General features: G+C 39.3%; 1 protein-coding gene across 3 annotated transcripts in view; it reads right to left on the reverse strand.

Annotated features, from left to right (window-relative positions):
* The window catches only part of RGL1 (ral guanine nucleotide dissociation stimulator like 1), a 257023-nt gene that overhangs the window by 74635 nt on the left and 157498 nt on the right, over positions 1–24890 (reverse strand). For all 3 annotated transcript variants that reach the window (XM_058701132.1, XM_058701131.1, XM_058701130.1), the window contains one exon: positions 10347–10555. In XM_058701132.1, coding sequence (XP_058557115.1) covers positions 10347–10555 — 209 coding nt within the window. The remainder of the gene's footprint in view (positions 1–10346; positions 10556–24890) is intronic.

Consider the following 24890-nt stretch of genomic DNA (forward strand, 5'->3'; position numbering starts at 1 on the left):
CCCCACCAACCTAGAATTCTGTACTCTTCAAAACTATCCTTCAAAAGTGAAGGAGAAATAAAACTTTCTCAAATGAACAAAAACAAAAATTGAGGGAATTTTTAGCCAGTAGACCTGCCTTGCAAGAAATGTTAAAAGAAGTTCCTCAGAGAGAAGGAACATGATATAGGTCAGAAATTCATATCTACATAAAATTCACACAAGAAAAAGCAGACACTCTGAATAGACCTATATTAAAGAAATTGAATCAATAATCAATATCCTTCCAAAACAGAAAGCATCAGGTCCAGATGGGTTCACTGGTAAAGTCTACCAACATTTAAGGAAGAAATTATATCAATCTCTAAAACATCTTCCAGAAACCAGGATCGGAGGGACTACTTCCTAACTCATTCTATAATGAGTTGGCCATTCTATAGGCCAGTATTAACCTAAAACCAAAACTAGACAAAGACGTTATATGAAAAGAAAACTACAGACCAGTATCTCTCATGAATACAGATACAAATATTCTCAAAAAATTAACAAATCAAATCCAACAGTGTAAAAAAGAATTATACACCATAACCAAATTGGATTTATTCCAAGTAGACAAAACTGGTTCACATTTGAAAACCAGTTAATGTAATCCATAACATCAATAGGTTAATAAAAAAAAATCACATGATCATATCAACAGATACAGAAAAAGTATATGACAAAATCAAACATTCATTTGTGATGAAACTCTCAACAGACTAGGAATAGGGAAAAATTTCCTCAACTTGATAAATAACATCTATAAACATCTACAGGTAACATATTTAACAATGAGAAACTCAAAGCTTTCCCACTAAGATCAGGAACAAGGGAAGATGTCACCTCTCACCACTGGTTTTAAACATTGTACTGGAAATTCTAGCTAATACAAAAAGCAAAAACAAAACGAAGAAAAGGAAGTAAAAGTATACACATTTGTAAGAAAAAAATAAAACTATCTTTCTTTGCACACTGACATGATTATCTATGTGGAAAATCTGAAAAAATCAACCAAAACCTCTGGGAATGAAAAAGTGATTATAGGGGCGCCTGGGTGGCTCAGTCGGTTAAGTGGCCAACTTCAGCTCAGGTCATGATTTCGCGGTCCGTGAGTTCGAGCCCCGTGTCAGGCTCTGTGCTGACAGGTCAGAGCCTGGAGCCTGTTTCGGATTCTGTGTCTCCCTCTCTCTGACCCTCCCCCATTCATGCTCTGTCTCTCTCTGTCTCAAAAATAAAAATAAACGTTAAAAAAATTTAAAAAAAAAAAAAGAAAAAGTGATTATAGTAAGATTGCAGAATACAAGGTTAACGTGCAAGTTAATTGCTTTCCTATATACCAGCAATGAACAAGTGGAATTTGAAATTAAGAACACATTACATTAGCACTTCCCCCAAAATAAAATACCTGTGTATAAATCTTAAAAAAAATGCAAGGGATTTTACAATCCTTTACAATCCTAAACTACAAAACTCTTATGAAAGATATCAAAGAAGAACTAAATAGAGAAATGTTCCATATTCATGGATAGGAAGACTCAATGTTGCCAAGATGTCAGTTCTTCCCAACTTGGATCTATAAATTTAACCCATTCTCAATCAAAATCCCAGCAAGTTAATTTGTGGATATTGAGAAATGGATTCTAAAGTTTATTTGGAGAGGCAAAAGACCCAGAACGACCAATTCAATATAGAAGGAGAATAAACAAAGTCTTAGGACTGATGGTACCTGACTTCAAGACTTACTGTATACGACTACAGTAATCAAGACGATATGGTACTGGTGAAAACAAATAGATCAGTGGAGCAGAAGAGAGAACCAGAAATAAACCCACATGAATACAGTCAACTCATCTTCAACAAAGGAGCAAAAGCAATACAATGGAACAAAGATAGTCTTTTCAACAAATGATGAGTGATAGAAGAACTGGATATCCACATGCAAAAAAAATTAATCTAGACACAGACCTTACACCTTTCATAAAAATCAACTCAAAGTGGATCACAGACCTAAATGTAAAACAAGCTATAAAACTTCTAGACAATTACTTAGGAGAAAACTCAGATGACCTTGGATATAACAATGTCCTTTTATTTCTTTTTTTTAATGTTTAATTTTTGAGAGAAAATGAATACAGGAGTCATGAGCAGTTTGTCCACCATTATATTCAGACCATGGAATGTTATTCAGCACTAAAAAGAAATGAGCTATTAAGCTGTGAAAAGACATGGAGAAGCTTAATTACATGCTACTAAGTGAAAGAAGTCAATCTGAGAAGGCTACATACCGTATGATTCCAACTATATTACATTCTGGAAAAGGCAAAACTATGGAGGCAGTGAAAAGATCAGTGATTATCAGGGACTGGGGTGGGGGAAGGGAGAGATGAACAGGCAGAACACTGAGGATTTTTAGGGCAGTGAAACTATTCTGTATGATACTATAATGATGGATACATGTCATTATACATTTGTTTAAACCCACAGAACATACAACACCAAGTGTGAACCCTAATGTAAACTATGGATTTGGGGCAATAATGATGTGTCAATGATTGTAACAAATGTACCACTCTAGTGGGGGATGTTGACAGTGGGGGTATGTGTGGGGGCAGGAAGTATGTGGAAAATCTCTAAACTTTCCACAATTTTTGCTATGAACTTTAAACTTCTATAAAAAATAGTCTTTTAAAAAAAATTTTTTTAATTTTGTTAAGGTTTCATTTTATATTTTTTGAGAGAGAAAGAGAGAGAGAGAGAGAGAGAGAGAGAGAGACAGAGAGAAGCAGAGCATGAGTAGTGGAGGGGCAGAGAGACAGAGACAGAATCTGAAGCAGGCTCCAGGCTCCGAGCTGTCAGCATAGAGCCTGATGCGGAGCTGAAACTCACAAGCAGTGAGATCATGACCTGAGCCTAAGTTGGACTTAACTGACTGAGCCACTCAGGTGCCCCTATTTTAGAAAAAATTTTTTTTAATATTTATTTATCTTTGAAGGAAAGAGAGAACGTGTGTGGGAGCAGGAAAGGGGCAGAGAGAGAGGGAGATAGAGGATACGAAGCGGGCCCTGCACTGACAGCAGAGAGCCCTATGTGGGGCTCGAACCCACAAATGGTGAGATCATGACCTGCGCCAAAGTCAGACACTTAACTGACCGACCTACCCAGGTGCCCGCCAAAATAGTCTTTCAAAGTACTGCGTTGACAATAATGGTACAAGTCTTTAGATTGTCTATCCCACTAAATGGGTGCAGATTCTGGGTAATGTTCACTATTGTACCTTCCAACGCAAGGGCTTATGACAGACATGAATAACATATAAAGCATTCTTGTTAGATGGTTCCTAAGTACCTACTGCCACAAACCATTCCTCTCTAAGGATTCAGCTGTGAACAAGACAGACATGGTCGCTAAGTAGGGAAGACAGTCAAGAAATGAGAAAGATAAATAAGAAAGATAATTTCAAAAGTATTAAGCTCCATGAAGAAATCAAAACTAACGGTAATCTCCTAAGCACTTAATATTTGCCAGCCACTATACTAAGAACTTCATATCATTGAGCTTAAGCCTCATAATAACCCTATATTAGGGTTATTGTTCATTCTAATGTTAGAGATAAGGAACCTGAAGCTACTAAGATAAAGTAACTTGTCCAATGTTGCAGAGCAAGTCAGGAGTGCAAAACTGGTATCAAATTCACTTTTGACTCCTGAACCCGTTACACTCTATGCTTAGCACATGAATCTCAAAACTAAAAGACGGGAAAATTGCTTTTCCCGTAAAGTATCCTAAAACTCTGAAAGGAAATGGAAGCATATTTGGCATTACGACAAAATCTATGGAAACAAAATATTTTCAAGCTTCATATTTTTTTAAGTTTTTTTTTAATTCCAGTTAGTTAACATACAGTGTTATATCAGTTTCCAGTGTACAATACAGTAATTTAACATTTCTATACATCACCCTTGCTCATCACAAGTGCCCTCCATAATTCCCATCATCTACTTAACCCATTCCCCTTCCCTCTCCCCTCTGGTAATCATCAATTTGTTCTCTATAGTTAAGAGTCTGTTTCTCATTCTCTCTCTCTCTCTCTCTCTCTCTCTCTCTCTCTCTCTCTCTCATTTTTTATCTTTGCTTGTTTTGTTTCTTAAATTCCACATATGAGTGAAATCATATGGTATGTCTTCCTCTGAATAAGTTATTTTGTCAAGCTTTATATTTGACTGACTCTTCTCTGTGCTGTGGAGAAACTGGCTTCACTTAGTAAGATCAGCTCCATTCTTGCTGGTTATTGGTACATCCTATTTTACATATGAAGATGTTATTATTCCAGGCATCATAAAGTATGAATTTAAGATTACTATCTCCATAGTGATAATATATTTGCATAAATCCTCCCAAACTTTCTCATTTACTGTACTCTTGTCCTCCAAGAGGAGTCCTCTTTGGGAAGCAGCAGATTCAGGTTAGTGGATCTGGCCGGAGCACATAGAATAAACAGAAACACTCTAGACACACAGACCCAGCTGTGACCTTGATGGTCCATGACCTATTTAAACACCCCAAATCACTGGCCAACATCCAGTTTTGTTTGGGTAATATCCACCTCCCCAAATCCTCTCTTAATTGTCTCTGTCACAGAATCTAGTTCTTATGTCCCAAGGATTGTATCAATTTTAACTATACACATTGATTTGTATGGTGATTTAATGTTACTCTTCCCCACTAGCCATTAAGTATGAAGAATACAGGAGTCATGACCAGTTTGTCTACCATATACACAGCACCTTGTACAGTATAGGATGTGGTACATATTAAACATCTGGTAACTATCATTTGAATAGACGAATGAACAGGAACACTGATGTTCAAGTGAATTGCTCACAACTATGTGAAGAGAGTAATGTAGTTTCCAAGGAAAATCAATTGAGGATAGCTGAGGGGTATCCCCAAATCAGCCCTTCCTTTAAAATGGCATTAACAAATCAAGGGAAGTGATATGGTATGCTTAGAAAGAGATTCTAAATCAGAAAGAGGTAGCTTTTAATTCCAGCTCTGCCACTCACTGATTAAATGTTTCTGGGCCTCAATTTTCTCATCTGCAAACATGGGGGGGGGGGGGTAATATAATGATAAATAAACTGAGATAAAGCCTGTGAAAATGCATGGCCAGAAAACATGGATAGAGGAAGTAAGTTCAAAGAGCCACTGAGTTAGTCTCTTCTCTGTGACCTAAGCAAGCAAATTCAAGTCAGATTGGTCTGAAAGTACCATGTTTATGGATGCCTTCCACCTTTATCCTCTCCAAAGGTCCTCTACTGGAAGAATTCAGTTGCTACCAAGAGTCAGTTCAGATTTGCCCAGTCCTTCCCAAACTGTGAACTGAGCGCCAATAGTGACTTACCAAAAATTTCTGGAGATCTATTCACCACTATTGTTTGTCTTTGGAAGTCTTCTTACTTCTGATATGAAAGTTACAGATCAAGGAGAATGATCAAGAATAGGCCAAAAGTAGCTAATGACAGCTGTCTGAAGAAAAATCTAGCTATGTGTATAAACATTTCATGGTCCTCAGTGAGGGTCACTAGCTGAGACAGGATTCTCCCTACATTTGAGGTTAAGTATTTTCAGTGGTACCTAACTCCCTTACTTTTTTTAAGGGTATGGTGGAAAGAATACATGTTTAAGTAGAATGTATGTGTGAAGTTAGAGAAAACAAAATCACAAAGGCCTAACACAAAGAGCTAAGCCACAATCCAAAACTTTCTCTTAGGTTAAAAATGAAGTCTGTGAGCCCTAGAATTAACTGAACCATGGTGAGAAGCACAGAAAACTGGATTCTTGGTGAACTGCTGACAACTCCAAGTAAGAGATAAAGCAAACGCATAGAATTAGCCATATATGACTTCAAGCTGCTTTCTATTGGTCAATCACAAGGACTCATGTTATCAGAATGAAAAAACGTATATAAAAGGACTTTTTTAATTACATAAACCTCCATACAAGAAAAGCCACATGATTGGAAGTCTTAAGGAAAATCAAAGTTCGACTTCAAATAAGCTTTCCTCTGGGGGCACAAGAAAGACTACAGCACCTGCCTTCAATCCATTCTTGACTTGTTAGGATTAGCACATCCTATAGTAACTTCCCGGTGTTGATTTCACAAAAGATAAGCAATCTACCATTAAGAAACTAAGAAAAATCATAAAAAGTTATATCAGAGACTCACAAACAACTATACCACAATTTACTAACAAAAAATAGTATATCAAACTCATCTTCGGGGTAGGTAAGTTTGTGCAATTTAGTTGCTTACGTCCCAATTACAGACATGAAAACTCTCAACGGCCAATTTAAGAATCAAGTGTTTCACAGAATCTGTATTTTGGTTAAAACCGAACAAAGATGAACATCTGGTCACAAGATCTAAGTGAGTGGGAAATGGGAGAAATATTCATTTTGAAGTGCGTACATACATGGACAAATCCACATTTCCACGGAGGAAGCAAAATAAACAAGATTTATTTCTCTGAACTTCCGCAGAACATGTTACAGTTTCATTTTTTATACCACCTTAAGTGGTTGTCTACTTGTTTTATGAGTGTAAGCCTTATCTTTTGCAGTAAAATACTAAGTTCTCAGGGAGTGCAACCAGGTTTTGCACAGCATATGTAACTTGAAGGGTCCTCTCTGAGAAAAAGATTACAATATTGTGAATATAAGTGATGTAGACGGTATTGCAAGTAAGTGAGGGTCCCTGGAGGTTAAGTACCAACAGCTTCACAGTAAATTCACCACAAGGGTGAAAAACGACCAAGTCCTACATTTCTGTTTCACCCAAATAGTGTCTTGCTGAGTCCCGGGTATTTTATAGGCATTTGGCACTTGTTGATTCCATTCATTTCAGAGGCAAGCAAAGGACAGGAGTAGGAGATGAAATTTAAGGCCAAGCCTTGGCTCATCCAACAGGTCAAGATAAACCTTAACTCTTTCGTTCAGTTATACCTTAAATGATAGTTTGAACTGAATGTAATTTGAATTCATGTTGATTCCATTATTTAATAACTGTCATCCAGTTAATCTTTTAAAAATAAAAAAATGTGTACCTCCTATAAAAGAACAAAGAGAAGATTTAAAAAATCATCAAATAAACGCTGGATGTACATGAGTCACAGACTAAACACTCTAGTTCCTGTGTGTATGTCCACTACTTATGACGAACAGCTGGAATTCACGTGCGCTTCTTTACTGGCTGTGGACATCTGTGGCCTATTATCAGTAGAGCTACCCATAAGAAAAAGAGGTTGTCAATTCCAAAGAAAACTTGTAGGAGCTTTTGATGTGTTGACCTGTTTCCTCATACTGTCTGCATATACTGCATCCTTTCCATATATGTGACTAGAAGGAAAATTCATACACTTCTCCAAGCTCTATTTATAGGTGTTGATATTACACAAGCAAACAAACTATGAAAGAAATGACTTACTAATCCCACAAGTTTATACTCCAGGCTTAACATTTTTAAGAGCTTAACATGTAAAGCCCATACAAAAAAACTACAGAACTTCTTATCTATGCTGAAGTCCAGAGTTATGAGACCCAGATCAATGTATGACAAAGGATAGGCATTTTTCAATGTTCCTGAATATGAACATATGAATAAACGTTGGTCTAGATGATTTCACTCTACATTGCATCTATGAGGAAAATACCTTGAGAAAAACCCACTGTTATCAATAATCGTAAGCACATTGGAATAGAATTTTATTATTAGAGGCCTTATTTAAGACTGATAGAGATGACCACATAAAAATTATTTTAAATGTCTTCATGAAAAACATTAATGAACAACTTTTAAACCAAGGGACAAACTAGGAGAAATATTTTCAACACATGATAAGCAAAAAAATAATGTCATAATATTAAACAGTTATAAGTAGATAATAAGAGTCCCAAATAAAAAGAAGTAAAGGATATGAAAAGATGTAAACAGAAAAGCACAAAAGCCCAGTAAATGTTTTAAAGATGCTCAACCTCACTCACAAATGTAAGAAACTTAAAAAAACAATAAGCTATTTTTCAATGGACAGACGACAGTAGAGGTGGTTTCAATGGCAGAGGTGAAAATATTCACAGGTCACAAGGGTGTGGGGAAAGCAAGGCAACAGGCCGCTCATTCTCTGTGAACAGAAATGTGGTTGGTGCAACTTTCTGAAGGACAATTTAGCAATATCTTTCACATTTTATTTTATTTTTTTAATGTTTATTTATTTTTGAGACAGAGAGACAGAGGTGAGTAGGGGAGGGACAGAGAGAGAGGGAGACACAGAATCCGAAGAAGGCTCCAGGTGCTGAGCTGTCAGCACGGAGTTCGACACAGGGCTCAAACCCATGAACTGTGAGATCATGACCTGAGCCCAAGTGGGACGCTTAACCGACTGAGCCACCCAGGTGCCCCAATATCTTTGACATTTTAAAATATTTATATATTTTGTCCTATCCACCACTCTTCTATGAAATGATCCTACAGAATTTTCACACAAGTACTTGGAAGGTTTATATTCAAAGATACTCTTTGCAGCATTGTTTAAACATTTTAAAAACAGGGGCACCCAGGTGGCTCAGTCGGTTAAGCATCTGGCTTCAGCTCATGTCACGTGATCTCAGGGCTCATGAGTTCAAGCCCCACATCAGGCTCTGTGCTGACAGCTCAGAGCCTGAAGCCTTCTTCAGATTCTGTGTCTCCCTCTCTCTCTGCACCCCTCCCCCTGCTCTTTCTCTCTCTCAAAAATAAACATTAAAAACATTTTAATACATAAAAATTTTAAAAACAAACTAAAAAACTGGAGTGAGCTTAACTGTCCACCCATAGAATAATCTACTCAATAAATACTACTAAAGCCACCAAAAAGAATATGGTAAATACATCTATATGTGATTTTGAAATGACAATAACTTACATTTCTTGAGCTTTCAATATGCCAGCCACTGTTCTAAGCCTTTCACATATGTTAATTCTCTTAATGAATAAAAAAATCTCCAAAACAGGTAAGTAAAAAACCAAAGTTGCAGAACAGACTGTACTATGATTCTATTTATGTCATATAAAAATATATTTTTGATAAATATCATATATGAATAAATATGATATATATTTATATAAATGTGTATTTACGTACATGTATATAAGCCCAGAAAATTTGGGGAAGAATACAAAAGGAATGGTTTACAGTGATTACCCAGGAGGAATGAAAAATGTTTACTTTTTATAATTTTCTGAATTGTTTGAAATTTTCTCTATATACACAGATACTTCTATTTTTAAAATGTTAATATGTGTTATCTGCCTAATTAGATTATGGTCCAATTTTCTTCTTCCCAGTTCTACAATTTTTTAAAAGCCTAATAAAAGATATTTGGGGAAATGTAGCAATATGAGAAAACATGAATGTTTCTTTTTATACCCTTCTATGGGCACATAACACTTCAAAATTTTTTAAAAACCTAGTTAAAAGTCAGTATTCAACTACTCCAACAAAAAAAGCCTATCTCATTTCCTTTCTTATGCAGGAAACTCCAAAAATATAAGGATTTAAAATGGCAACTCTCATGTCTCTAAAACAATTGTTTGGCTGATGGTTTTTCTTCCTCCCAGTATCAAGTCAATTTAATAACAATTTATTAAAAGGTCAAGTTTAATTATAAATAAGGCAAAAATAAGGAGGGGAAACAGAATTATTAATGTGTAAAATATAATATACACTGCTCTGCTATCTGTAACATATGACCTAACAACATAAACCGAGGATAATATTCAGAGAGCAGTCACTGCATTGTGATTGCTAATAATATTATCATCATCATTATATTGAAGCTGCCATCCATTAGATTCTTCCTATGGATCTAATACTGAGCTCCATACTTCACACATATTAGCATATTTAATTCTCCCAACAACTCAGTAAGATTCCTAGTCAATTGCTTATTTACTAGAATAATATAGAACTATTAAAATATGGAGAAAATTTTAGGGGGGCAAACAGTAACTGCAATCTATACACAACGGAGTATACATTTATGGCAGGTACTCCCAAATATTTCATAGAGTTTTCTATAGATTCTTCTAAGGTATATCTACCAGAAATAAACCCTAATGTGGCTCTTGAAAAGTCTTTGTGCCACCTGTTCCAAAGTCTGTTCCTTCCGGTGGGTCCTTTCTCACACATCCCTCTCAGCATACCAAGTGCAGGTGAGTCTGAAACTCAGGTCTTCACCCTGCACAAGGCCTTTCTCACGTTTCTGTCATCTCTCAAACTCCTTTGGATTCTTACCTGTCCAGCAGCAGCTCCAGCACCTCTTTGGTGGAGGCAAAGCCTCTGTATGTGGACAGAAAGATGCTGATATAGGTGAAGTCATTGTCCCCAAACGCCGTCAGCAGGTTCTCCACAAGCTTCTCCAAGGTGCCAGCTTTTATGGTCCTGATCTTACAGGTCTCATATTGACTGACTGTGTGTCCTGGAGGCAGCTGGTCCCCTTCAACCTGTACAAGAAATTCATGATTATGATCAGGCGAAATGCTCCCTAAAGGAAAACCACAATCAGTGGACCAGTGGAAGCATAGACTATCGTGTTTTGCATGCTCTTAATTCCCCTCAAGCCACGTAAAACAATCCTCTCACCCATGGGTGTAGTAGAGTGAGGAGGTGGTGATGATATTCATGCTGCTTTATTTCATAGTGCTTACACCTGCCTCTACTTAATCCCCTATAAAGAATTAGGTTGCTGGCCTATTTTATCAAGAATGTTTTCCATGACCCCAGGATCAAGTGTAGCAAAAGTTATCAATCATCCCCTTTGTACTGTTCCACGGTAAGTTGTCAAACTCATTCTTAAAGACAGCTCCTACAGTGGTGGAGCAGACTCCTACTGGCTTTGGAGAGCTGATTGTTAAATTTTTAGGATTTGTATGAGCCGGTTGACATCATATCGCTAGGCTGAAAAATCAGGAGTATATTCGGGTATCTACGGAGATCTGACCATGATTCGGTGTTCTTCAGTCCACAAGAAGCAATATCCTTCCTGATTCAGTATCATCAGCAATCCACGTACTGACCAAGAAGTGGCTTATACCAAGCGGCCCCAGGCTAACCTCTGGGGAGTAATGGGAAGGGTGGATGGGTGTATGATCTCTGATTTCTGGAGACTTGCAACGAACAAGAAAAGACATGTGCTCATGAGAAGTAGCCATCACATGAGAATGAAATTGCAAATAATACTGGCAGGTACAACTGCACAAAACGTAAGAACTGACTATTGATAAAGATATGTAAAGCTTGAACACTGAGTACGAAGAAAAACGGGGGTGTGCCTTACATCCTCCAATAAATCTGCACCTAACAAATGATACAAAGATGCAATTTTCAGCTTAACTTGTCCTTCATAAGCATGAAGATGACCTACTGAGAGGATCCTTTTCTAAAGCAAATAATCATTGTCAGTGATGCAAACAATAGCCAGGCAGGTTTTGTGAACTGGAAGTTTGAATTGTTGTATGTCAGCTTTTCCTCAATTGAAATAACCAGACATGTGAAAATTGAGGAAGAGGAGCAAAGAAGAGGGAACTGAATCTCTAAATGACGACACGGTGCTAAGTAGCATGTTTGCTTTCTCTTCACCTGGCCTGCCAGATGTTAAACCACTGGAAGGAAATTAGCTGGCAAGATTGCTTCCAGTAAGACCGAAATGGTGGCGATCGCTTTTAGAAAAGGGTTAGAATAGCTTAATGTCATTATGTCTAACTGCTAACAGGACTTAACATTAAGACTCAGGCTTCCACAGTGCATGACTTTATTTCTTTATTTCATTCTCGAAGGATACTTTCACTTTACTAAGGGAGGGATCTGGTTTGGGCAAAATACCAAATGTTTCTGCAGACCTCTTCTGCCCGTTGACTCCAATCACGGCCTGATAACTGTTCTTTATCACTGTATATGTAGTTTTAAAATAGGCCTAATAGTATCCACCTATCCTCCCGGGAGTGTCAATTCACTTTAAGCTGAAACAATAAATGAAAAGGATATATGGTTTCAAAGTCTAATTACTTGTTTTACCAGTTAGTACAGTGCTGCAGTGCTGCCCTACGTGGGTGTTGGTAAAACACTAGTTCTGAAACAGAAGGTCCTGTGGTCAAGTTTGGGAACTACAGAGCAAAACAAGGTCAAATACATTCCTTTACTACAGAATTTCTTAAAGTCTTCAATATGCTAACATGTTATGAAACTCTAAGAGAGGGATACACGATCATGATACATGATCCTTCCAAATGGAGTCCCTTTACTCTCCCAGCATCTTGCAGATCATCAGGATGAACATACTTTGGAAAATGTTAGCTTAGTAAGTCACTGCGATGTGTTTAAACCATAATTCACTTTTGCCACTTTTCACTAAAAAAAAAAAAAAAAAGACATTATAAAATACAATGTTAATTTTTACCTTCAAACATCTATATATCCCTTTGACGTCTTTCTTAATACCAAAATGTAGGGATGTTTTTTCTATGTTTTACTCAAAAGATCTAGTCCCAAACAAATGATCAGCCTGGTAATATTAAAAAGCAGCTTTAAAAATATGCTTCAGTGTCAAACGTTAACAATAATGAAAGGAATGGCTTCTCATTCTCCAGGGATATTCAAGCTCTAGTTCTAAATCAAGCTTCCTCACCTTGTGACAATGTTCCCTTACCAAACAATTTTGTAATTTGAGGATTCTCCTTTTACTCACAATGCAAATTCCACTTTACATATTTTCTTATGGAAAGTAAAAGCTATTTAAAAGAACTGATTTTTCCCTGAGCACCGATGTAGCCAAAATTTCACACACAGAGAAAAATGTTTGTCAAAGGGCCTGATGAAGTGGGTCCCCTTTCCTGCCAGAAAACAGAGTTGGCAGGAAGCCAAGGCTCTCCCTTGGGAATGGAATCCTGTTACTCATTAACCCAGTCCCTTCCTTTTGGTCCTCCTTTTCCTCTGGAAAAAACTCTCAATATGCTTGCCTGATCCCCATACCTCCCCAATAACAGTTTTTGTCCCTCAGTGTTTGCATCTGTACATTAGGAAGAACCATGTTTGAGCTAACAGAATAGCTAATAAAATACTTTGACTTATTTAGATTTTAAAAATTATTGGGGCACGTCGGTGGCTCAGTCAGTTAAGCATCCGACTTCAGCTCAGGTCATGATCCCGTGGTTTGTGAGTTCGAGCCCTGCGTTGAGCTCTGTGCTGACAGCTCAGAGCTGGAGCCTGCTTTGGATTCTGTGTCCACCCTCCCCCACTCGCTTGCTATCTTTCAAAAATAAATAAACATTAAAAAAAAAAAAAGAAAAATATTATTCACTAAGTGCAATGAGTGAGCATGAGTGACAATATAAAATGAAGCACAGGAATTGCTCTGGTGCCTAGAATCATTCTCACAAAAAAATTAACAAGGCACGTTAAGGTGTCAGAACACTTGCTTAATGCCATTTTCTGCACATTTGCTAAGCACCCTAATATCAACTTGCTAGAACAGAGGGAAGATTTTGAAGACGAGTTCTAATTTACCAACACTCAAGTGGAGTGTTTCTTTGTGACACAAAAATTTGGAAATTATCTGCTTGTTACTGGAATTATTTTGAAATAAAATTATATAAAAGTGAAACAGAAAACATAACTCTGCCTTATGGTCAGACTAGAGGAAAATTTGCTAAACTTTAGCAAATTTTTTTGCAGCAATATACTCGACAGCCATAGGACCCTTTTAAGAGTTTAGGATCTCTTCTGTGTGTAATATCTCAATACCTTTGAATCCTAGTTTAAAAGAAAAGTGAGGGAGTCAGGGACCGAGCCTCGGCAGACAAGTGTTTAATAACCCAGACTCAGAGAGCAATACACGGAGGGCTGAGCCTGCCCTCTGGGTTAGCACGCTAACAGGAAACAGCTCAATCTGGATTTAATCAGAGACCATCGTCTTACTGACAAGATCATGATACCGAGGCCACAAAAATGTTTCAGGATTTTGGAGTGGGGTGGAGGGGCAATCTCTCTGCCATTAAAAGTCAGCTTTTCCTGAGAGAGCATGCCTGACTCCTATGGGGTAAATATCTACAACTCTGCCCAACTGTCCTAGCTGAGGAATTTCCATAATTATTAATTCTGGCATGAGGGATGAGAGATGAAATGTGCCATATTTCAATTCTGTTGCCAGTCACGGAGAAATACACTCTTTCGCCTTCCAAAACATAAACTGTTAACAGCTTCAGTGTTTCTAACTTGAAAAAAAAATTTTCCTTCCATCAAAATAATACATCAGTCATCTGATACTTTAACAGGGGACATGCTACGTCCACAAGGTCGTTAGACTAGAGACAGTATGACGTCTTTGTCCAAGCCATGCTCAACCTTCAGAACGTCAGCTCTCAGGCATCCTGGCCTGAGCAGAAATGTAAACAGTGAGTAGTTTTCTAGTCATAACTCTCTGACAAAATCTAAAACCCACATCTAAGATTTTATAGCCTTTGGAAGGTGTGCTATACTCCTGGTTTCAAAAAACCCACCATCCAGCAACAAGAAACCACCATAGGTCAGGAAAGGCCATGACGGGATGCACGAAAAAGCTCTGCGTCTGTCTGTATTGTTGCCCGGATACATATAGATGAAATGTTCTTACCACGCAGAGGAAACAAACGCATGTGTGTATGTTATGGCACATGGCAGACTGTATGGCAAGGCCAGTGCATCTGAGTATTGTGAGCTCTTTACACATAAGGCATGGAGAGATGCAAAGCACCGTGTACAAAACCCTAGGGCAAGTGATGTCAACTTCAGTGTGAGCTTCTGGGCAGGTGATGTCAAGTTAAGCGTGAGCTTCTGCACTGTGTGAACTTTCAGGTATGAACTCAATTTTTTTCTAGGTTAAGTTTGCCAGGATGCTTAAATTTTAATTTCAGGTAAACAATGAATAACAGAATAACTTGGGGGGCATAAGTATGTCCCGTGTAATATTTAGGACCTATTCATACTGAAACATTATTTGTTGTTTATGTGAATTTCAAACTTAACCTGGCACACTGTATTTTTATCTTTATTTGGTAGCACGATGTTAAATGCATACAAAGAGTATAGCATGGATCTCTCTTTTATTTATTTGGCCACACATTAACTAACAGTACTGTGTGTCAGGCACTGTACAAGATAGTAGAGACATAAAGGTAAATAGTATGCGGTTCTGACACCCAGGTTACTGGGTCTAGTGGAGGAAACAGACACAAAGAAACCATTATGATGCGAAATGAGGAAAAAAAAACAACCCCCAAAACAAAAAAGGAGAGATAGATAGGCAGATACCATGGAAGAACCAGGAGGGACCCAACATACAGATGGCATCAAAAAAGGCATCCTAAATAGGGGATTCCAACACCGGGTTTTAAGTTATGAGTTAACAACGGTGGGGAGGACACAGCAGACAGAGACACCAGCACAAACAAAGACATTAAGAAAAGAGGTGTGGGCGTCTGGGTGGCTCAGTCGGCTGAGCATCCAACTTCGGCTCAGTCATGATCTCATGGTTCATGAGTTCGAGTCCCTCATCGGGCTCTGTGCTGACAGTTCAGAGCCTGGAGCCTGCTTCAGATTCTGTGACTTCCTCTCTCTCTGCTCCTCCCCCGTGCACACTCTGTCTCTCTCTCAAAAATAAATAAACATAAAAATTTTTAAAAAGAAAAGAAAAGAGGTGTGACAGGGCACCTGGGTGGCTCAGTTAAGTATCCGACTTCGGCTCAGGTCATGATCTCATGGCTCGTGGGTTCGAGCCCTGCATCGAGCTCCGTGCTGGCAGCTCAGAGCCTAGAGCCTGCTTCCGATTCTGTGTCTCCCTCTCTCTCTGCTCCTCCCCTCTCTCTGCCCCCCCCCCAAAAAGAAATAAACATTAAAAAATTAAAAAAAAACAAAAAAAGAGGTGTGATGGGAGGGAACATGGCTACGGGAGCAACATGGCAAAAGGAATGGACAGGTTGGCCAGAGAGTCAGCAGGGAGCTACCTGATCATGGAGGACTCAGGTCAAATCCTAAAAAGCTTAGAGTCCATTTCCTACAGTTTTAAGCATGGTCCGAGAATTCACAGTGTGGAGGAAACATGTGATGGGAAGTTTAAAGTTGAGAAAATCAGTGAGAAAGTTGTTAATACTCCAGATGAGCAATGGTAAGGGCCTTAACTTGTGTAACAACGATAAGAATAGAGAAAGTGCTGGGTGGAGGGACATATTTAGGGAATACTCAGGAATTGTCAAGACTTGGCGAAGAGCTGGATGCAGAGGATGAAGATCTGAAAAAGAATCTGGAACATTTACGTGAGTTTTAGTGTGAATGACTGGAACGATAATCATGCCACCTATATGAAAGAAAGTTGAGGAAGCGAAGTCAGATTTTCGTGGGGCAGAGGTACGGAATTCCAATTTACAAATGTAGAACTTGAGGGGTGCCTGGGTGGCTCAGTTGGTTGAACGTGTCTGAGTCTTGAGTTCGGCTCAGGTCATGATCTCACGGTGGTGAGATTGAGCCCCATGCTGATGATGCAGAGCCTTCTTGGGATTCACTCATTCACTCTCTCCCTCTCTCTCTGCCCCTTCCTCTGTCAAAATAAAGAAATAAACTTAAAAAAAAAGAGAGAGAGAGAAATGTAGAAGTTGAACTGTCTTCGGGATTTTCCAATATTACAGTCCAACAGGCAGTTACAAATCTAAAAGTTGGGGAGAGGAACCTAAGATGGAAGTATGTAGACATTACATCAAGTAAAGTGGCTTTCCTCTCCCAGGCAGACTGTGTGGATCAGGAAGAACAGAGGGCTGAGAATGGCATCTGGAAGAGTACCAAAATTAAGAAGGTTCCAGGAGCAAAGGAGCCAAAGCACTAGAAGAAGCATCTGCCCAGTGATAAACTAGCACGCCACTTGGTCTCTGGTAGCATCTCTGGGGTAAGAACTCAGAAGAAACCTCCGCTGTCAGGTTTATACACATGCCAACATAACCTTCCACCTAATGATGCAAACATACAAGGTCCAGTGAGCGCCTGCCAGAACCAGCATATTCAACTTGCAAGAGCCAATTGTGCACACTCCTCCTCAATTCTACGTCCAATGACACCACGTTGGTATTGTGAGTTCAGTCATGGTGGAAATATTTACACCATAGAAACAGACTAGTTGCACACAAATTAGGGCTTTTGTTCTGGAGAGCTGATTTATTCAGCATACCGCTGCCCAGGAGTCCCTCTCCGATTATGTCAATGGTAAATTCAGGAGACACCTTCATTCTGGTTGAACATTTTTCTCTTTCTGTGTTCCCATCCAGTTAAGGCATTTGTGCTGTCATTGTGACCTCTGATCTCAAAGGAGATAGAAATACTGCCTCTGAACTAAGGAAAAGGTAGACATGTGAAAAGAGAAGAGGTAGAGAAGCATGTGCTTGACAAACAAACATGTTCTAAACACCTCTGATAAGATCCCCAAGAGCTGACTTGACTTGAAGCCGCATGTTCGAATGTGGTCAGGTTTCTATGACGAGTACCCTTCATCCTCAGGAAAATGCTAAGAGAACTGTAATAACAAAGGCTGTTGTTTTATCACACCGAAATCCCAGCTCCTCCACCATCCTGTCCCAGCAGGGTTCCTTAGATCACCCCTTCAGAGTCCAGGAACTCTCCTGGGGGAAACAGGAAGTTGTGTTTTCCATCTCCTAAAGACGGTAGTCCTCCTGGCTGTGAATCTGCTTGGTCCAATGTTAACCCATAATAGACTCCACCTTCCCTGACACAGATCCCTATTTCTGACATTCTGGTCCTCTTTGAAGGATTCCAAAGTCTTTATGGAGGCAGATCCAAAAACTGGGTGGATGTCAGGGAGTTTGCTACGTTTTCCAAATAAAATACTTTCACTTGTATGTGCTATTTTTCTGCCTGAAACAGAATGCTGATGACTGAGATGTTATGAATTAACCTGGGCTCCAGCCCCATTTCTGAGACTAAGCCACTATGAGCCCAGGACAATAAATTCAAGCCTCGATGTCTTGGTCATCTACTCTATGAAATACAGAAATCACATGTTATTTTGAGAAGTTCAGGGACTTAGAGCTGCATAAGGTGAGAGAAGTCTGAACTAAAAAAGTGTCTGCTGTATTTACCAAATAACAAATCATCACACAGAGTTTAGTGTCCAGAATAAACTTGCAAAATTTTTAACTTCCTCCTTTGCCTCTTGTTCAGAGCCCCAAATGCCCAAGGTCTTCACATCCTGAGGTCACACGTTGACAGGTGCTCTGGCATTCTGGAACTCATTCTGTTTTTGAGCAGCCCAGCCAACCTCTGTCTGAAAAGGTCAGTAGAGGGTATGAGCTTCCACGTGACCTAATATTGTCTATGAATGAAGCCTGCTATGAATGGAAAAGCTTCCCCACAGCCCAGAAGCTTTCCCAGCCCACCATAAATCCCACAGACAGTTCCATGGGGCTTTATCTCCTTCTGAGATTTAAAGGGTTCCTTCACCAATCCTTGGGGCCTGGGGAGGGGGTGGATGGCAGGGGGTGCCAATTGCCTGAGTTTCCAAACTTAGTTTGATTCTTCTTCTCCATACCACATTAAGGAATCTCTGACCCTCCCCCACCTTCTTATGGGATTAGTTCAGTTTTAAGCCAAGTAAACATTTTGAACCCACTATTATTGCCCCCGTTATAATGATAAAGCATAAAAATCAAAGCCCCATTATCAAAATGCCAGTAAATCATTATTCCCCTGGATTTCAGAATTCAAGTAATGACTGTCTAACATGCTTCTTTTCCCCTCCAAAACTAAATCTTTAAAGTCTATGTGGACTTATAAATTCAAATGTAAAATTTAACTTTACAGTTCCCGTAAAGCTCTGGAACATAGAGCCTCTGGCAAATACTCTAGTCCTCAGTGCTGTGTTTGACACAAGTAATATTCCTAGGTCATGGGCTTGTAGAAATGGCTATCTACAGAGCAAGCAGGTATCTTTCAAGCCTACTTATCAGGTGATCCAATCTAGGGTGAGGTATGAAGAACAATTTAGTTTATCTTGAGTACATCTCTCCGAAAGATATACTGAAATAAACTGGCTTTTTTTTTTTAATCAGTAGATTTTATTCTTCATAATCTATAAATCAATTCTAAGAAAACCATCCTCATGCCCTAAATGAAAAGGAAGAGAAGAGAGGGTTAATAGGTATTTATTGAGCAGTTATGGGGCAGATGCTCAATCTTTACAAAAATCTTCTGGTACGAATTATTCTCACTTTACTGTAGGAACCTGAGGTTTGGAGAAGTGAGGGATTTGGCCCAAAGTTACCCAGCCCATTAGCCTAATGTGAGAGAATCAGGGTATAAAACCAGCCCTGTCTTTCTATTACAGTGTGTTGTGTTAAAACACAAAGCAACACAATAGTGGGTATTCAAACCCCGATTTGTATACCCAAGACTATTACAACTCAATAGCCCAGAATCTCCATACTTCATAGGATTGTTGTAAGAAAGAGACAAAATTAGATAACAGATCTGAAGGCATGTTGCACAGTTGCAAGAACTATTCAGGATCCTACAGATAAAAGAAACGAAGATACTGTGTGTTATACTAAAATCCTCTTTTCAATTTTTTCCCCTACCCCAGTAACTTTCACCAAAAGTTAGGACTGACTACATCAAATGCTCTATGGTATTATGCCTCTTACCTCCTGACACGGACTGAAACCTTTAATAAGCACTATGGGGGAAAACGTTGGTTTAGTGCTAAACACCCTCTCTGGAGGAAAATAAAAATCCCCCTCATTGTTACAGTTTCTTAGATGAGTAAATTGAGCCTAAGAAGGACAAATGACTTCCCCCAAGGGCTCAAAAGGAGCCAGGAAAACAATGTCAGTAACCTGTATGAGAAGCTGCTGGATAAGACAGCCTAAGAACCCACGGGGAACACTGACGTTCTCCTCTGATTTCCAGATTATTAATTAATTTGTCTACCTGCTAGGTTTATAAACCTCTCTAGTCAAGAGATCATTTCCTTGTATCTTTAGAGAGAAAGGAAAACGCAAGTAGAATGGCAATATGATTGACTGTGGGATACAGCCAAAGTGGCAGGTTTGTAAACGCTGACACTCAGTAAAAATAAAGAAGGCAGAGCGTAGAAAGCACTGATAGCTGCCAAGAACACTGATCCAATTTCTCCAAACGAACAGAAACTGAAAGAGTAACCATTTTGTTTGATAAATTTAACATGTCAAAAATATATGTAAAAAGACAGGCGTGTCAGTTGCAAAGAAAATATTTGTCTTCTTAATAATATGCTCATCGGGGCGCCTGGGTGGCTCGGTCGGTTAAGCGTCTGACTTCGGCTCAGGTCATGATCTCACGGTCCGTGAGTTCAAGCCCCGCGTCGGGCTCTGTGCTGACAGCTCAGAGCCTGGAGCCTGTTTCAGATTCTGTGTCTCCCTCTCTCTCTGCCCCTCCCCTGTTCATGCTCTGCCTCTCTCTGTCTCAAAAATAAATAAACATTTAAAAAAAGAAGGATCAAGTAGCTGTCTCCACCTTACTGCAGTCTACTTAGAATTGTTTAAAAAAAAAAAATATGCTCATCATTCCCATCGCTCATGACCCACTCTTGAAATCAAGTCAGTAGAAACAGTTTTAAAAGCACTTCCATCGTGCAAAGAACCTAAGTGAGGTGCTAAGGGAATCTATGAAGGAAATAAGGGACTGTATTCTTTAAAAAACCTAACAGTGGAGATTATAAAATATAAATGCAAAATTTTTCACTTCATGGCTTGGAAGCAAAGAGATGTACAGAACTTAAGACTAGTGTGTATTTTTTATGAGATAATGCCAGGTAAATAGTAGGGGCCTCAGAGTGAGAATTTCAGAACCGGTGGGGGAAAAAAACCTCTTGCAACCCCAAGAGTCAAGAGAAGGAGGGAAAATCCCACAGAACTAGATTATGTTCCTAGTTCCCATTCGATTAATCATCAAGTACTTGTCAGTGCCTTCTATTTATCTAGCAGTAGGCTAGAATAATTCTTTTTAACTTGGTTGTGTTTCATAGTTCCTAAATAAACTTGAGAGGATTCATTCATTCAACAAGTATTTGCTGAGTCCCTACTATGTAGCTGCTGGCAGCCATAGATAAAAACAGAGAACCAGACAGACAAGATGCCAACTCACAGAGAAAACTCCACCTCCTCCGCAACCAAAGGGGAAAAAAGTGGTTTTTGAGCCATCACTCACTGGCTATGGGCTTGCTCTAATGGAGTCCATTCCCTGGCATCAGAGTTGTCAAGTTACCGGATCCTGAGAGTTTTATGCTGCCCCACTAGAAATACCAGACAGAGACATGGCTGATTATCACATGCAAACAGAAGCCCAGATTATAGAGAAAGCAACTCTTTATAATCAATAATACACACACACATACACACACACACACACACACACACACACACACACACACATACATGGGCTTTCATTTACTAAAACAGTAATCACAGATGGACCCATTGACCAAACTGAAGTAATATATAGAGTCCTTGGCCATAGCTTCTCTGTGATACCCCCAGCAATGCTACAGTAACGCACCAATAAATTGTCCAATTCATTTACACCAATGCATAGGTCAAATCAGTTTTACTTTCGGGGCGCCTGGGTGGCGCAGTCGGTTGAGCGTCCGACTTCAGCCAGGTCACGATCTCGCGGTCCGTGAGTTCGAGCCCCGTGTCAGGCTCTGGGCTGACAGCTCAGAGCCTGGGGCCTGCTTCCGATTCTGTGTCTCCCTCTCTCTCTGCCCCTCCCCCGTTCATGCTCTGTCTCTCTCTGTCCCAAAAAAAATAAAAAAATTAAAAAAAAAAAAATCAGTTTTACTTTCAGGCCCAAAGATACTACTCAATTTCACAAAGGTAACAAATCAGACAATAGGTTGGGAAAAGGTTCTAAAGTTTTAGTTATAGTAGTTTGTGTTTCTGAATGTAAAATACTTAAAGATTTCATGTGTGTGAAAAATGTCACTAAACAATGTACACTCGGGGATTTATTGCTCTGTTTCCTTGAACACACTAAACAGTTTCAAAAGAATCACCTGGAGTGTTGGCAAAATCACTGATTCGTGAGCCCATGTCCCAGAGATTCTGATCAGTAAGCCCAGAATAAAGACAAAGGATCTGCATTTTAGCCAGCATCCCAAGTGATTCTAAATGCAGAAGGTCCCTTGGTTACCCTGTGAAAAATATTGTGCTTGACAATGCTAACCCAGGGATGAGTAAATTTTATTGATGGGATAAAGGAGAAGCTGATTAATATAAGCTTAGGCAAAGCCATGTGACTTCTCTTAGTCTCAGTGTCCTCATCTGTAAATTGGGAAGAATGTCACCTTTACCTTCCTTAACTTACCTAGACGTTAAGAGGATGATTCAGAAAAATGTGGGATACGCTTTGAACTGCTTAAGATAAAAGAACTATACAATAAACCAAGCCATGAACACTCATGTCAATGACCTGAGATGCTTTCAAGAAAACCATGGGATCTTTCTGATGTGTTTGTATTACGAAACTCAGTGGGCTTTCCTATAAGAAGGAAAGGTATTAAGACTAGCCTATAGATTTCACTTCTGCCCTCAGTACTCTTCTGCCTGGCTGTCAATCCTACGGAACCGCTTCGGCACTCACCTCCTGAGGTATCCCTATAGAACTCGCACCACTGATTCCCTCTTGGAACTCTCTGCCCCTTTGGTTTACAAACATCACTTTTCAACAACCACAACCAATAACTCTATGCACTTTTATGTATCCCATAATAACCTCACAAAGCAGATAAATTTATTATCCCCATTTTACAGCTATTTTACAGAAAACTGAGGCTGAGAACGGCTAAGTGACTTGGCTCAGGGCAAACAGCTAAACAGTGGCCAAAGCCAGGACTCAATTCTAGGTAGTCTGGACCCAGAGTCACACCTCACCAGAATTCTTATCTTATCTCCCTCGAGGCTCTCATTTGATACTACAGGCTGATCACTGGTCCCTTGTCCTTCACTTACCAACAATATGGATACATTTCTAACATTTAACCTCTTCTTAGTCTATGTCCTCTTTCTAGCCATCCCACACATGCATCCCCACAGTTTCCCCTAACACAAATACATTTACTCCCAACTCCAACTTGAGTTCTTGCTATTTTTCTAACTTGTCTTCTTCTGGATCATCCATAAGGAACTCTAACTCAACATGTACAAAAAGAAATCTGTTTAATTCCTCTAAAATCTCACCCCTTCTCTGGCCTCTGACTTAGTTAATACTGCAAATCAACCCCCCCCGCCCCCCCACCCCCGCTTCACCTTGTCTTCCCCTCAACTCCAACATCCAACCTGTCCCATTTCCTAAATAGCTCCCTATTCTATGCTACTTCTTCACGGTCCTGCCTTAATTCAGATCTCACTTCTTAACTGTGTAGGTGCAACAGGCACTGAACCACACTCTCTTGCCTCTAGTTTTGCCAAAATGTTCTTTCGAAAGCACAAATTCTACTTTTAGGATAAAGTCCAAGTATTCACTATAGCTAAACATGCCTATCCTATGATTCAGCAATTCCATTCCTAGGTACGTTCCCAACAGAAATGATTGCATATGCCCACCAACAAGAGACATAGATAGAAACACCTGTGGCCATTTTAGTTGTACTAGCCACACATTTTCTATAGTATGTTGTCAGCATCTGTTTACTTACAGGCATCCTCCAGTAGACTGTGAAATCTTTAAGGTCAAAGACTAGTCATATTTATATTTATATCTCCAGAAATTAGCCTATGACCACATCAATAAGCACTTCAGGAGTATTAAATGTTTTTAAGATAGAAATGAGTTTTTTTATCTAACAAATCTAACATTATGTTCCCTACACAAGCTTTACTTGATTATTCCAAATGCAGTCAAATAAAACAGTCTGTACATATAAACAAGAAAAGTCTGTATGTATATTATAAAAGCATGTAATGTTTGATCATCACCTCTTAGCTGGACTGCTAAAGCAAAAGCCTTTTTAAATTGTTCTTACGACATTCATGGTGACCTTTTGAAAACAAATCAGATCATGTCACTCCCCTGCTCTTAAAACCTCTCAGTGGCTAAAATGAACAAATCAGGAGACTATAGATGCTGGCGAGGATGTGGAGAAACGGGAACCCTCTTGCACTGCTGGTGGGAATGCAAACTGGTGTAGCTGCTCTGGAAAACAGTGTGAAGGTTTCTCAAAAAATTAAAAATAGATCTACCCTATGACCCAGTAATAGCACTGCTAGGAATTTACCCAAGGGTTACAGGAGGGCTGATGTATAGGGGCACTTGCACCCCAATGTTTATAGCAGCACTTTCAACAATAGCCAAATCATGGCAAGAGCCTAAATGTCCACCAACTGACGAATGGATAAAGAAGATGTGTTTATACATACAATGGAATACTACTTTGCAATGAGAAAGAATGAAATCTGGCCATTTGTAGCAACGTGGATGGAACTGGGGGGTATTATGCTAAGTGAAATAAGTCAGGCAGAGAAAGACAGATACCATGTTTTCACTCATATGTGGATCCTGAGCAACTTAACAGAAGACCATGGGGGAGGGGAAGGGGGAAAAAACATTACAGAGAGGGAGGGAGGCAAACCATAAGAGACTCTTAAATATTGAGAACAAACTGAGGGTTGGTGGGGGGTGGGGGAGAGGGGAAAGTGGGTGATGGGCATTGAGGAGGGCACCTGTTGGGATGAGCAATGGGTGTTGTATGGAAACCAATTGACAATAAATTATATT

Source organism: Neofelis nebulosa, chromosome 15 (assembly GCF_028018385.1).
Source record: "Neofelis nebulosa isolate mNeoNeb1 chromosome 15, mNeoNeb1.pri, whole genome shotgun sequence".
In the NCBI taxonomy this organism is placed as follows: Eukaryota; Metazoa; Chordata; class Mammalia; order Carnivora; family Felidae; genus Neofelis; species Neofelis nebulosa.